The 13,956-nt window shown below is 40.8% G+C and overlaps 1 protein-coding gene across 8 annotated transcripts in view; it reads right to left on the bottom strand.

Moving 5' to 3' along the window:
• Positions 1-13,956, bottom strand: part of cracd (capping protein inhibiting regulator of actin dynamics) — a 226,219-nt gene that overhangs the window by 21,790 nt on the left and 190,473 nt on the right. For 7 of the 8 annotated variants that reach the window (XM_087988292.1, XM_043690470.2, XM_043690514.2 and 4 more), the window contains one exon: positions 9,631-12,217. In XM_087988292.1, the coding sequence (XP_087844418.1) occupies positions 9,631-12,217 (2,587 nt within the window). The remainder of the gene's footprint in view (positions 1-9,630; positions 12,218-13,956) is intronic. The other variant, XM_087988310.1, reaches the window with a different exon arrangement.

Genomic DNA, 13,956 nt, shown 5'->3' with positions numbered 1-13,956 from the left:
GTTCGTGTGATGAAACAGAAAGAGTTAGTGTGCTGGTGTAGAGGGGGCTTAGACACTTAAAAAGATAGAAAGATTTTTGAAATATTGGAGAGTTGAAGACTATGAGGAGGCATAAAAGAGGAGCTGAGGCCCGGGCAGATCAGCCATGATCTTATTGAGCAGTAGGGCAAGACTGAGGGGCTGAATGGCCTGTTTCTCATTCACCTATGCTCTTACCATACATGTTTAATTTCTTTTAATAGCTGATTGTGCCCTAATAGAAAAGTAATTTACAGAAGAACATACTTCGCAAACAAAATATGGATTATCAACCCACATTTTGTATGCCCAAATTTGAATAAGTGATCATTTCAGTGTATTGTTTTGATTTTGTTTTCAAATGTTTAATACAATAGTGGGTGGACTTTTCTCTTATTCGTTCATGACATGTGAGCATCATGGCTCAGGATAGTATGTAATTACAATCCCTCCAGGGCCTTATTTTTTGATACTGGGCATATATTTAGTTCAGATTTATATGTACTGTTAATAATGGCATTTTCTATGTTAACCTTTTCCAGTACAAGATAAATTGAAGGATTATGGAAAAACGGATACCCAGGGTGATCATAAGACTGTAATTCAAACAAGTGATTCAATTAATGGGATACATCTGACAGTAGGAAAGATTCAGTGCTTTAGAACCATCAACTGGGCCCAGAATTAATCCCATGATCTCTCTGAAATGAGTGCTTTTTGTCTGTATGCAAAGATTCAAAATAACTGAAATCATTGTAATTGCCTGCTGGGCAAATAAAGTGTGCATTAATATCCTTAGATTAATATTCATGTTTATTGACATCAGTATGAACACATCTAAGTTGCCAGAAGCAAGTTGTCAATTAACATCCACTTGGACCCAGTGTTCACAGAGCAGCAATCAGTATTTAAAGTCTCAGGAGGGAACACTTTTGCTTTACATGGTGTAAAACTCTCGGGATTTTATAAAACAGTACATCTTCTGATTTGACACTAGCAACTACACCAGAGGTGCTTATGATAGCATAATGATGAGAGGGGGAGAGTGGAATTCAATTTCCTTTTGAACCACATACAGGCACCACCCAACCAGAGGCAGCATTGTTCAAATAGGTCAGCACCAGAGCTTGCTTTTTTTCCAAAAGGAGGATAGCAAATCAACAGCTCCCGGAACAGCATATCTGGAAAGTGGAGGATGGATATGCAGAAGGATGATGTGGCTCAGAGGAGTTAGCAGCAGGCTGGAGATTTTTATATACCCAGAAGAAGAATTCTTATTCCATGTGAACACCAATAACAAAAATAAAACACCCTTAAAGATCAGCAAGGCCATCTATCTGTGGAACCACAGGAGATGGGGCAGATACTAAACAAGTATTTTGCATCAGTGTTTACTGTGGAAGGATATGGAAGATAGAGAATGTGGAGAAATAAAAAGCGACATCTCAAAAAAATTCCATATTACAGAGGAGGCAATGCTAGATATCTTAAAATGCATAAAGGGGGATAAATCCCTGGGACCTGATCAGGTGTATCCTCGAACTCTGTGGGAAGCTAGGGAAGTGATAGCTGGGCCCCTTGCTGAGATATTTGTATCATCAATAGTCACAGGCGACGTGCCGGAAGACTGGAAGTTGGCTAACGTGGTGCCACTATTTAAGAAAGGTGGTAAGGAAAAGCCAAGGAACTATACTGGTGAGCCTGACACCCGCAGTAGGCAAGTTGTTGGAGGGAATCCTGAAGGACAGGATTTACATGTATTTGGAAAGCCAAGGACTGAGTAGGAATAATCAACATGGCTTTGTGTGTGGAAAATCATATCTCACTAACTTGATTGAATTTTTTGAAGAAGTAACAAAGAGGATTGATGAAGGCAGAGCAGTAGACATGGTCTGTAAGGACTTGAGTAAGGCACTCAACAAGGTTCCACATAGTAGGCTGGTTAGCAAGGTTACATCACATGGAATACAGGGAAAACTAGCCATTTGAACACAGAAATGGCTTGAAGGTAGAAGACAGAGGGTAGTGGAGGAATCCTTTTCAGACTGAAAGCATGTGACCAGTGGTGTGCCACATGGATCAGTGCTGAGATCACTGCTTTTCATTGTTTATATCAATAATTTGGAACTGAACACAGGAGGTATGGTTAGTAAATTTATAGATGACACCAAAATTTGGAAGTATAGTGGACAGCAAAAAGGGTTACCTCAGAGTAGAACAGGATCTTGATCAGCTGGGCCAATGGGCTGAGGAGTAATTTAGATAAATGTGACGTGCTGCACTTTTTAAAGACAAATCAGGGCAGGACGTATATACTTAATGGTAAGGTCGTGAAGAGTGTTTCTGAACAAAGAGAGCTTGGAGTGTGGGTTCATAGCTTCTTGAATGTGAAGTCACAAGTACAGGTTGTTCTGCTATGACACACATTTCGTCAATGCGAATTGGCTGTAACCGGAATGATAAATAAGGGTTGCAGTTTGTGAAGCACAAACTTTTAAAACATGATTACATTGCCAACACTTTAAGTGCTATTCTTATGGTGAAATGTTTACATAGACCAAGGTCGCACCAGAACACAACTATCATGTTATAGAAGAAATGACTGTTAGGAAAGTGAAGATGATGTTTGGCATGCTTATCTTTACTGAGTGTAGGAGTTGGGAGGTCATGTTATGGCTGTACAAGACATTGGTTAGGCCACAATTGGAATACTGCATACAATTCTGGTCTCCCTGCTGTCAGAAGGATGTTGTGAAACTTGAAAGGGTTCAGAAAAGATTTACAAGGATGTTGCCAGGTTGGAAGGTTTGAGTTATGGGGAGAGGCTGAATGCGGTAGGACTGTTTTCCCTGGAGTGTCAGAGGCTGAGAGGTGACTTTATAGAGGTTTATAAAATCATGAGGGGCATGGCTGGGGTAAATAGACAAAGTCTTTCCCTGGGGTGGGGGAGCCAAAGGTAGAGGGCATAGGTTTAAGGTGACAGGGGAAAATTTTAAAAGGGATTTAAGCGGCAACCTTTTCATGCCGTGGGTGGTCCATGTATGGAATGCACTGCCAGAGAAAGTGGTGGAGGCTGGTGATGAGGTAATAGAAGGATGAGTTAGTCATTTTGCAGTTGACACTAAGATTGGTGGAGTTGTGGACAGTGCCAAAGGATGTTGCAGGTTACAGAGGGACATAGATAAGCTGCAGAGCTGGGCTGAGAGGTAGCAAATGGAATTTAATCCAGAAACGTGTGAGGAATAGATGATTATACTCCTTCCATTTTGGAAGGAGTAACAGAGATACTGAGTACTGGGCTAATGGTAAGATTCTTGGCAGTGTGGTTGAGCAGAGAGATCTCAGTGTCCATATACGTAGATCCCTGAACGTTGCCACCCAGGTTGATAGCACTGTTAAGAAGATATACGGTGTGTTAGCTTTTATTGGTAGAGGGATTGAGTTTTGGAGCCATGAGGTCATGTTGCAGCTGTACAAAACTCTGGTGCTGCCACACTTGGAGTATTGCATACATTTATGGCCGTCGCATTATAGAAAGGATGTGGAAGCACTGGAAAGGGTGCAGTGGAGATTTACCAGGATGTTTCCTGGTATGGAGGGAAGGTCTAATGAGAAAAGGCTGAGAGACTTGAGGCTGTTTTCATTAGAGAGAAGAAGGTTGAGAGGTGACTTAATAGGGACATACAAGATGATCAGAGGATTAGATAGGGTGGACAGTGAGAGCATTTTTCCTCAGATGGTGATGGCTAGCACGAGGGGACTTAGCTTTAAATTGATTGGTGATAGATATAGGACAGATGTTAGAGGTAGTTTCTTTACTCAGAGAGTAGTAAGGACGCGGAACGCCCTGCCTGCAACAGTCGTAGACTCGCCAACTTTATTGGCATTTAAATGGTCATTGGATAATCATATGAATGATAATGGAATAGTGTAGGTTCGATGGGCTTCACATTGGTTTCAGAGGTCATCGAGGGCCGAAGGGACTGTACTGCACTGTAATGTTCTATGTTTCTATGTCTCTAGATAATAACAACGACATTTAAAAGGCATCAGGATGGGTATATGAATATGAAGAATTTAGAGGGATATGATCCAAGTGCTGGCAAATGAGAATAGATTTATTTCGGATATCTGATCAGCATGAACAAGTTGGATTGAAGGGTCTGTTTACATGCAGTACATCTCTATAACTCAATTTCCTTTTTCAGTTTACAAATTTGTGTACTTAATATGATAATTTTGTTTATCTGTTGTAGAACCAAACTTCAGAAAAATAGAATGTGTGATGCAATTGAGAACCAACTGAAATATTTCACATTGACGATTCCATATCTTGCCATATTTTGCATCTGATACATTAAAAAATGGCATTAAGTGCAAAAGGTTAGCTGACAGTAATGTTTGAAAATTTCACTTTTCAAATCAATTTGAACAAACAGAAGATGTCTCAATTATGGATACAATTTGCACATGCATAATTCCATTATTCTAATAAGCTATGAGAGGGAATTCTGGAAATTACAAATACTCAGTTATACAAGTAATATTTGCAATTTCCTGAAAGTGTTAAAAATGCAGCCAAATTATTGGCTTTTGGAATGCTGGCTGTAAAATAAGATCTTTAATAATTATAGAAAAAGATTGTCAAGAAAATTCTACAACAAATATTAATAAAGTTATATTTCCTGTGCTTTTGATTGGTTTCACTCATTTATCCAACATAATCATCTGAATGAATTAGCTCAGAGGAAAGAAAGCAAGTTTTTGCATGATGTGATGCAAAGGGTTACAGAGGATATAAAGCACAGAAGTAGGACATTCAGTCTAACCAATCCGTCGCAGCCTTTATCCTCCATTTCAGTATCTTCATATCTTTCCATGTCTCAATCTACTATAATCATCTATTCCTTTCTCTTCCAAGTGCTTATCCAGCTTCCTCCTACTTTAACAACTGCCTATGAAATCTCTGTATACCCATTACTGGGTAAAGAAATTCTATCTGAAATCCCTATTGTATTCCTTGGTGATTCTCATCATTCTGGTCTCTAGTACTCAACACTCTTCAGCACACATGGAGACATCTGCATCTACTTTATCAAAACCTGTCATAATTTTAAAACCATCCATTATGTCTTTCCAGGTTTCTTTTCTTATGTTAAATGAGGCTCAACCTGATCTGTATACCCAAGCACTTCCAATATCATCTTTGTTTATCTCCTCTGCACACACACCCCTCCCCCTCCCCCCAGTGTCTTTTTATAACACTTATACATTTTATAATAGTGGCCAGAACTGCACAGCATACTGTAAGCATGGTCTAAAGTTTGTTAGCATAGCTCCCCTACTTTTCGAATCTATGCACCTAGATGTAAAACTTAGTGCTTAGTTTGACTTTTTACACCCCTGTCAGTGTGTTGTAACTTTTAGAGATTGGTGGTCAATTGCTCACCTGTACCATGTGGTAGAAACTTACACGGAAAACACAGTGCATGGGCAGCAAGCAGGCTGCAAGGATGTTGCCTGGACTCAATGGTCTACAGGGAGAGGTTGGACAAGCTAGAACTTTTCTCCTTAGAGCATAGGAGGCTGAGGGGGGACTTATAGAAGTGTATAGCATCGTGAGGGGCATGGATATAGTGAATGCACTCAGTCTTTTTCCCTGGATTCGGAATTAAGGACTAGAGGGTGTCAGTTTAAGGTTAGAGGAGAAAAATTAAAAGGGAACCTGAGGGGCAACGTTTTTAAACAGAGGGTGGTACGCATATGGAATGAGCTGCCAGTGGAAGTGGTTGAGGCGGGTAAATTAACAACATTTAAAAGGCATTTGGACAAATACATGGACAGGAAAGGATTATAAGGATATTAGCCAAGTGCAGGGAAATGCGGTTAGTATGGACAGACATTTTGGTCGGCATGGACCTGTTTGGGCCAACAGTACTGTTTCCATACTGAAATGACTCAAAACCCTGACTCTACATGTGGACTGAAATTTTCTATTTTGGTGTTTAAATAGGCCAGTGGATGTTTTAGATGGTATCACATCCACCAAGGTCCATTACCACTCCTTCATCTCATTTCATAATCATAATCGTAATTAACTGGTTTCTATAATGTTTAAAAATGGTGAATTTACGTGGCTGGTGAGTAGAACCTCTCACTACTATTGGAACCTTCTGGGTTCTGCACATATTCAAAGACCCATGAGCCCCATAAACGTCGCACCCCTCAGGATCTCCCTCTGCATCCCACCAACATGATTCTCAAACTGCTCACTTTCCCTCAAGACCCTGGCATATGAGATAATCTTGCCAAGTTCTCCCAGAAGCCAGGGTGCTCCTGACTGTGGATGAATCCTCCTCCCACATGACTCCCTTCCCATCCATGCTTTACTGTATCCACTCTTCTTGCAAATCCTGCTTCCCCCTTTTACCTTATCAGTGATTTCTACTTCCTTCCAGTCTGCAGTCCCCAATCCCAAAGAAAAGGTTCAAACATTTCCTTCTTTTGGCAGAGGAAACCCCTGAGCCCAAACCCCTTTAGTTTCTGTGAACAGGTCTGATGGCATTTTGGGTTGGCAGCAGACCTTCAGAAGGCTTGAGGTGTAGGGGAACATCCAATTGAATCTTTAATTTCCTGGGCAATTCTATCGGAATCTTCTTGATTTCACAGGGTCTTCACAAACAACTCCCATACAAGGTGCAGAAACGAACATTGGAAAATGCAGACCATTTTTGGATTTCTATCTAATAATAATATTAAGTTTATGCCTAATGTTTCAGTTCTACAAGATTTGTTTGTTATGATGTTAGTTCATAGGTCAATTGTTATCAGTGGTATGTAATGTTTAAGAAACAAGTCTCTTATCAGGATAAGAGCCTTTCCCTTGACACCAATGTTTCACCGTTGTATCCTTGCTTTTATAATCCAAACAATTAACTTCTCCTTTCTACCACATTTGCTGTAATATTAAGCATGCTAAGGGAAATTATTTTGGGGCATGTTGATCATTTAAAATACATTGAAGCATTGTAGTGGTTTCTCTATGCACATCTTTATCAATTCACCAACTAACTTCCTAATGATGTGGAGGTGCCAGTGTCAGACTGGGGCGAACACGGTTAAAAATCAGACAACACCAGGTTATAGTCCAACAGATTTATTCGGAAGTACAAGCTTTCAGAACCCTGGCCCTTTGTCAGGTAGCTAGTGGGAAAGGATCCTGCCCCACCACCTCCCTAACAAAGGAGCAGCACTCCAAAAGCTTGTACTTCCAAATAAACCTGTTGGACTATAACCTGGTGTTGTATGATTTTTAACTTCCATACATCATTTCATATGTATCCTTGGATCATCTGGGTGAAATGTGACTGAACTCCACTTAGACTGATATATATTTTCTGTGATGGAACATGAAGATCTGAACAGTTCAAATAAGATCATTTAATTTAATAGATTTTATTTTCTGTTAACTTTATGATTAACCCAAAATACTTAGATCTTTTGGATACGTAAGAAGGCTAAATATCCGATTTTTCTTCTCCGCACCCCTTCATTAATCAACAGTATATTTGACAAGCCCTGAATAAAAAGACCACACTAGGTTCCAAGCATCTACACAGATTATCTCTGGGAAAAGCTGTACAGGCCAATACAGAACTCCAACAATAACAACTTGGTTAATCTGCCGCGTTACCGCAATTAACTGTTCAGTAGTGATTTGTCAGAATGATAGCATCATGGGCTGTATCTCACCATGAATATTATTAATGAATAGTTTTTCTAAGATCGATACTCGTTCTTTAGTCTTTGTTTTGATTAGATTACTTACAGTGTGGAAACAGGCCCTTCAGCCCAACAAGTCCACACCAACCCTCCGAAGAACAACCCACCCAGACCCATTCCCCTACATTTACCCCTTCACCTAACTCTACGGGCAATTTGGCATGGCCAAATCACCTAACCTGCACATTTTTGGACTGTGGGAGGAAACTGGAGCACCCGGAGGAAACCCATACAGATATGGGGGTAATGTGCAAACTCCACACAGACAGTTGCCTGAGGTGGGAATTGAACCTGGGTCTCTGGCGCTGTGAGGCAGCAGTGCTAACCACTGTGCCACCGTGACACCCAAATGTTTCAGAAAACATTTTAAGTTTACTCCCATGAATTTGGTGCAGAATGTCTGTTAGGGATTGCTGAATAATAAATTACAGTGAGAAAATCAGTCGTGTTACGCTGGTAGCACTTAGGTGTTTGAATCCAGGAAGTTGAACACAATATCTCGGCTCATATTCCAGTGATACTGAGGGAATGCTCTACAATCAGTGGTGCTATCTGTTGGAAGTGATGTTAAACCAAGGTCCCATTTGTGTTTTAGATGGATGTGAAAGATTGTCGGGTGATAGGATGTTGGAACAGAAGTAAGCCATTCGGTCTATTGATTCTACTCTGCCATTCGATGAAATTGTGGCTGATCTGATAATCCTCAATTCCACTTTCTTGCCTTTTCTCCATAATCAAAATCTGTCTATCTCAGCTTTCAATTTACAGAAGGGCAGTCTTTTGAGGTAATGAATGCCACACATTCACTACCCACTGAAGAAGAAATTTAACCTCAGCTCTATCCTAAATGGACAACCCCCTTTTGGTTATGCCTTCTGGACATAGACTCTCCCTCAAGGTGGAAGAAACCCTCAGGACCTCGCCTATCAAGCCCCCAAAGAATCTTATATGTTTCAATAAGTCTCTCATCTTTTTAAACTCGAGCGAGTACAGGCCAAACCTACTCAGTGTTTCTTCATAAGATAACTCCTTCATCTCCGGGATCAGCCAAGTGAACCTTCTCTGGATTGCCTCCAATGCCAATATGTCTTTTCTGAAATAGGGGCCCAAAACTGTTTTCAGTACTGGCCTGTAGTTAGGCTCGTGTCTTGTATAGTTTTAGCAAAACTTCCATACTTCACTCCCTTTGATATCAAGACTTATGTCACTATTTCAAGACAACCAACAACCAACACCTATAAAGACACCATTTGGTCATTATCACATATATGTTGATAAGAATTGTGTGTATATTGCAGTTTCTGACAATTATGACTGCATTCCAGTAATATTCTAATGGGTGGAAGCACTTTGTGCAGATGCAAGAGGTGCTACATAAATGCAAAACTTTAATTTCTTTTTACTTCATAGTGCTCCTGAAGAATTAAAGTTCATCTAAAATTCATCAAGATTCTTAATTCAGCACCTTCCAAACCCACAACCACTTCCATTTTGAACAACAAATGCAGCAAATACATGGGAACACCACCACCTGCACATTCCCCATCATGCCATTCAACAACCTGACTTGGAAATATATCACTATTTTTTCAGCATCATTGGGATAAAATCCTAGAATTTCCTCCCAAAGGACACTGTGAGTCTACCCACAGCACATGAACTGCAGTGGTTCAAGAAGGCAGCTCACCACCACCTTCTGAAGGGCAGCCAGGAACTGGACCAGTCAATGATGCCCAATCCCACCAGTGAATTGACAAAAAAGTGCATGACCAATATACAGCGAAGCACACTGAAACCAAAATACCTATAGATACTTCACACTTTGCCTACCTTTCTTAATGGAGTCTGACTTTTTGTCTGCCCTCTCTCTCCATGGAATGTTGATGGATGGGAAAAAAGATTTTCTATCCTTTGTTTCCACTTCTTCATTCTTTACTCTGTATGTTTGAACTGAGGTGTCATTCTTCTCATCTTCTTTTCTCACATTTGAATCAAGTAGATTCTTTGTGTTTTTGTGATCTGCACTCTTGTTTAAGGTACTGTGAGGGGACGGAGGTGGAGTGAACCGTGTAGGCTTGGGTGCTAAAGCAGGTTTCTGAGATGGTTGTGGCCTTGATGAAACTTTCTCATTTGAACGTGCAGCAAGTTTATTTTTAACATGTTTTGCCACATCAATGCTACTTAGATGCGTAATCCCAGTCTGTGAAATGTCTGAAATGCTATTTGAGCTGTCTTTCAAAATGTTACCAACCTTATTATCTTTGTTATAAGAGAATTGCTTACCAGAAACTGTGTATGATTCACCTTCTTTTTCTTTTGAGGCCAGGAATGCTGGAATTCCTTCCATACTATCTCCAGCACTATACCGTTTCTTCCGTTTTTGTTCTCCTTGCTGTTCATAGTGGAACCGAAGGGAATAGTGGGTCCTCCGTAATTTTATACCAAATGGGGACGTATCCATTGCCCCTTCGGTTTGTGTGATCACATTTGTAGCAGTTTGGTTAGTAACGGGAGGTTGAGCTTGCAGGAGTGAATGCTCTTTCCTTTGCACAGCAGGAAGACTTGGAACTAGAAACGATGGAAGATCTTTGGCAAATTTGTAACCTTCAGCAGCATCTCCTGTCCTAATATTATGATTATCCGAATGCGAGTCATCTTGTGTGTCTTTGGCTGCATCCTGTGCAATGTTTTCAGACGTCAATAGCCCACTAGGTTCAGAAGACTCCAAAGCGCAAATATGTGCAAATACAGTTTCCTCAGGTGTAGTTTGTTTCTCTGCTTTGTGGGAGATACTCATTTTCTCAGAATTGCTGATTTTATTGCCATCTGCCCATTTCTGCCATGCAGGTGTTATGGAGAATTTTGCATTCGCAGATAAAGTTTTTCTCAAGCTGCTATGCATACTGGAAGATCTGAAGGTAGTCCAGTCATCACTAAATCTCCCATGTACTCTTCTTTCTTGAAACCTTTCATCCGAACTTTTAAGAATTTTCGCCCTAATGGCAGCCCACTCAGTTAAAGCTGTTGATCTTGCCTGCTCGACTGATGGTTCTGGATTGAATTTGGATTTGCCAATTCTACTTCTGGCACCCTGATTGGATTTAGTTGGCTTTTCAACTGGTGGTAAATCAATCGTTTTTCTCTCCTCTGAAAAACCAAGCAACGTCTTACAAGCTGTGTCTTTGATCTGTTTCAGATCAACAGCTGTACCACAAAGTTGTGCTCCTGTAACCAAAATGGCTGTATGGGGAACGTAAATTGAAGATGAAAGGCCATTACTTGACTTTGTAGAGGCCTGTAGCTCATTCACATCTGAAGAAGGAACAGCTTCTCTTGGATGGGTCACAGGGGTCAGATTAACTTTCTGAAAAATGATTTGCTTTTCTCCTGAAGAAACTTGGAATGAAAAGGGAGTTGACGATGTTTGTCTTTGATCTACCTCTTTCCATCTAAGTTCCCCTCTACGTTGCTCCTCTTCCTGTGCCTCAAGAAATTGCTGCTTTTCTTGATTTAACGGCTCAGCATCCTTTTGACTCTGTTCTTCCCTTTGTTGTTTCTTCAAATCATGCTGTCTTTCTATTTCTTTCTGTTCTTCCAAATTGTGTTTTCTTGGCTCTTCATTCGGTTGGTTGTTTTCAGCAGCATGGAAATGTAAATCTTCTTTCCTCAGGCCTTCTACCTCAAAGCACTTTTGTTCCTCTTTCTTCATTTCCAACTCCATCAACTCATGATCTTGCTTTTCTGTGTCACTTTTTGGTTTGTCCATTTCATCACATCTTTTTTCACCCTGATATAATCTGTTCTCCTTCAGTTCACATTTTTCTTCTTCCTCACCCAACGTTTGCTCTTTCACTTCATTGTTTTGCTCTTCCTCAAATGGTGTGTGCTCTTCTGTTTCACCTATTGCTTCTTCATGTAATTTCTGGTCTTCCAATTCGTGATCTTTCTGATCTTCCGTGTACAACTTTTGTTTCTCCATTTCACCACATTTTTGCTCCTCCTCGTGTATTTCTTGCTGCTCCATTTCATAATATTTTTGTTCCTTCTCATGTGCTTGCTGCTCCTCGAATTCAACACATTTCTGTTCTTCCCCACTTAATTCTTCCTCATTTAGTTTCGGTTTTTCCATTTCATAATGTATCCGATCTTCCTCTTGTATTATTTGTTCTTCAGTTTCCTCTTGTTCTTCTTCCTGTCTCTTTTGGCCCTCCAATTCAGAATGGCTTTGCTCTGCTTCCTGCCTATTTTGCACCATTATTTCATTTCTGCATCTTTCCTTCCCAAATTTAAGATGGCTTGTCTCTCCTTGTCCTTTATCCTCTTCCCTTTTGTAATATTTTAGGTCCTTCGCCACAAAAATCGTCTCCTTCTCTTCCAGCGCAAAGTCAAATTCATGGATCGTCACACTCCGCATTTCCTAAAAGTTGCAAATATGTAAATTCACTTCAAACATTTTAAAACAGTTTGTACATAACAGCAGTAATAATTTAAATAAGAGTTATCTTAATCTTAGCCTCAAAAGATGAGGCTGTCTGCACCAATGTGACAGTTCAGTATTTCATTGAGCAACAGTGATAATTTAGTGATAGATCAACCCACAAGCAGAGGCTCAACACATGTCGCTGCACTCACATTTCATCCTGCTCACTGTACTCACCCTGGTCATATGTCATTCTGCTAGATATAAGATGGTGGCAGTGGCAGTGGAGGGGGAAGGTAGCATTCTGGCTCCTGAGCACATCCACTCCCCAGCACCAAGCCACTGCATCCTTCTTTCTCGATTTCTTTCTTCTTTTCTCTTTCATCTTCATTTTTCCTTCTTTTCAGCGAAAAAAGCGAAACAAGGCAGCATTGGCAGGGTCAGGCAGCCCGAGGTGGGCAGTGTGAGAGCAGAAACAGGCAGCCTGAGGCAGCAGCAGGAACAGGAACAGGCTACAAGGCATTGAGAGCAGGCAGCCCAGGCGGTGGGGATGTGGTGAAGCCTGAAACTGGGGTGGTCAAGCCTTGTGAAGAGTGCGAGATGAGCATGTAAATTCTAGCAAGACTGGACAGACAGACAGGATGCTTACGAGGACCAGGAAGTCCAGAACCAGAGGTCACAGTCTATGGATACAGGGTTGACTATTTAAGACTGAGTTGAGGAGAAATTTCTTCATTCAGAATTCTCTGCCACAGAAAATGGTTGAGGCCAAAACGTTGAATGTTTTCAAGAAGGCAATACATATAGTTCCTAGGGCTAAAATGATCAAAGGATATAGGGTGGAAGCAGGAAAATGGTACTGAGTTGGATGACCAGCCATGATCATATTGAATGGTGGAACAGGCTGCTCCTACTTCCATTTTCAATGCTTCTATGTCTATGTTTGAGGATAAATGCAACAGCAGCAAGGATAAGAAAAACAATGTAAACTATAAAGATATTGATAGGACAAAGAGGGAAAGATTATTTCCTCTTGTTGGTGAATTATTAATAATGAATTATTCATTGAGTTAGCAGTAAGACGGCAAGGATATAGGATAGGAGAGAATGCAGTGAGGTAACAGTTGGGGCTCCAAAGGAAAATCGCATGGCTATTGGAGATTGTAATACTTTGCCACTGGGAATGGATGAGGCAGAAACAGTTGTGTTAAGGGAAACGAGTTAAGTATTTGAAGCAAAGGAGGGTACAGGATCCTGGTGTAAGGCAACCTTGGGATCAGTTTTGCATAATCCTCTCATAAAGCCAGTAGAGACGGATGGGCCAAATTATTACTTTCTGTGCTACAAATGTTTATGGTTCTATGCTGCACTTCACACAATCTAACCTACTGCATTCGCTGCTCACAATGCGGTCTCCTCTACATTGGGGAAACAAAATGTAATCACTTCACAGAACATCGACGTTCTGCCTGCAGGAGTGACTTTGAGCTTCCAGCGGCCTGTTCCCTGGCCAATATCTCTGCACTATTCCAGCGACGCTCAATGTAAGCTGGAAGAACAACACCTTATTTCTGCTTGAGGACCTTGCAGCCTTCTGGACTTAATATCGATTTCAATAACTTTAGGGCTTGAACTCTCCTATGCCCTAGCCCCCACTCCCACACACCAGGCCTTGTGATCGCATAGTCTGTTATTACACCAACCCATTGTTAGCCACGAATAGTCTCCATTAACAG

Source organism: Chiloscyllium plagiosum, unplaced genomic scaffold (genome assembly GCF_037043375.1).
Source record: "Chiloscyllium plagiosum isolate Xiang-an unplaced genomic scaffold, Cpla_swu_hap1 HiC_scaffold_1, whole genome shotgun sequence".
NCBI lineage: Eukaryota > Metazoa > Chordata > Chondrichthyes > Orectolobiformes > Hemiscylliidae > Chiloscyllium > Chiloscyllium plagiosum.
Note: the sequence above shows the minus strand (reverse complement) of the source record. Positions and strands in the feature narration are given on the sequence as shown.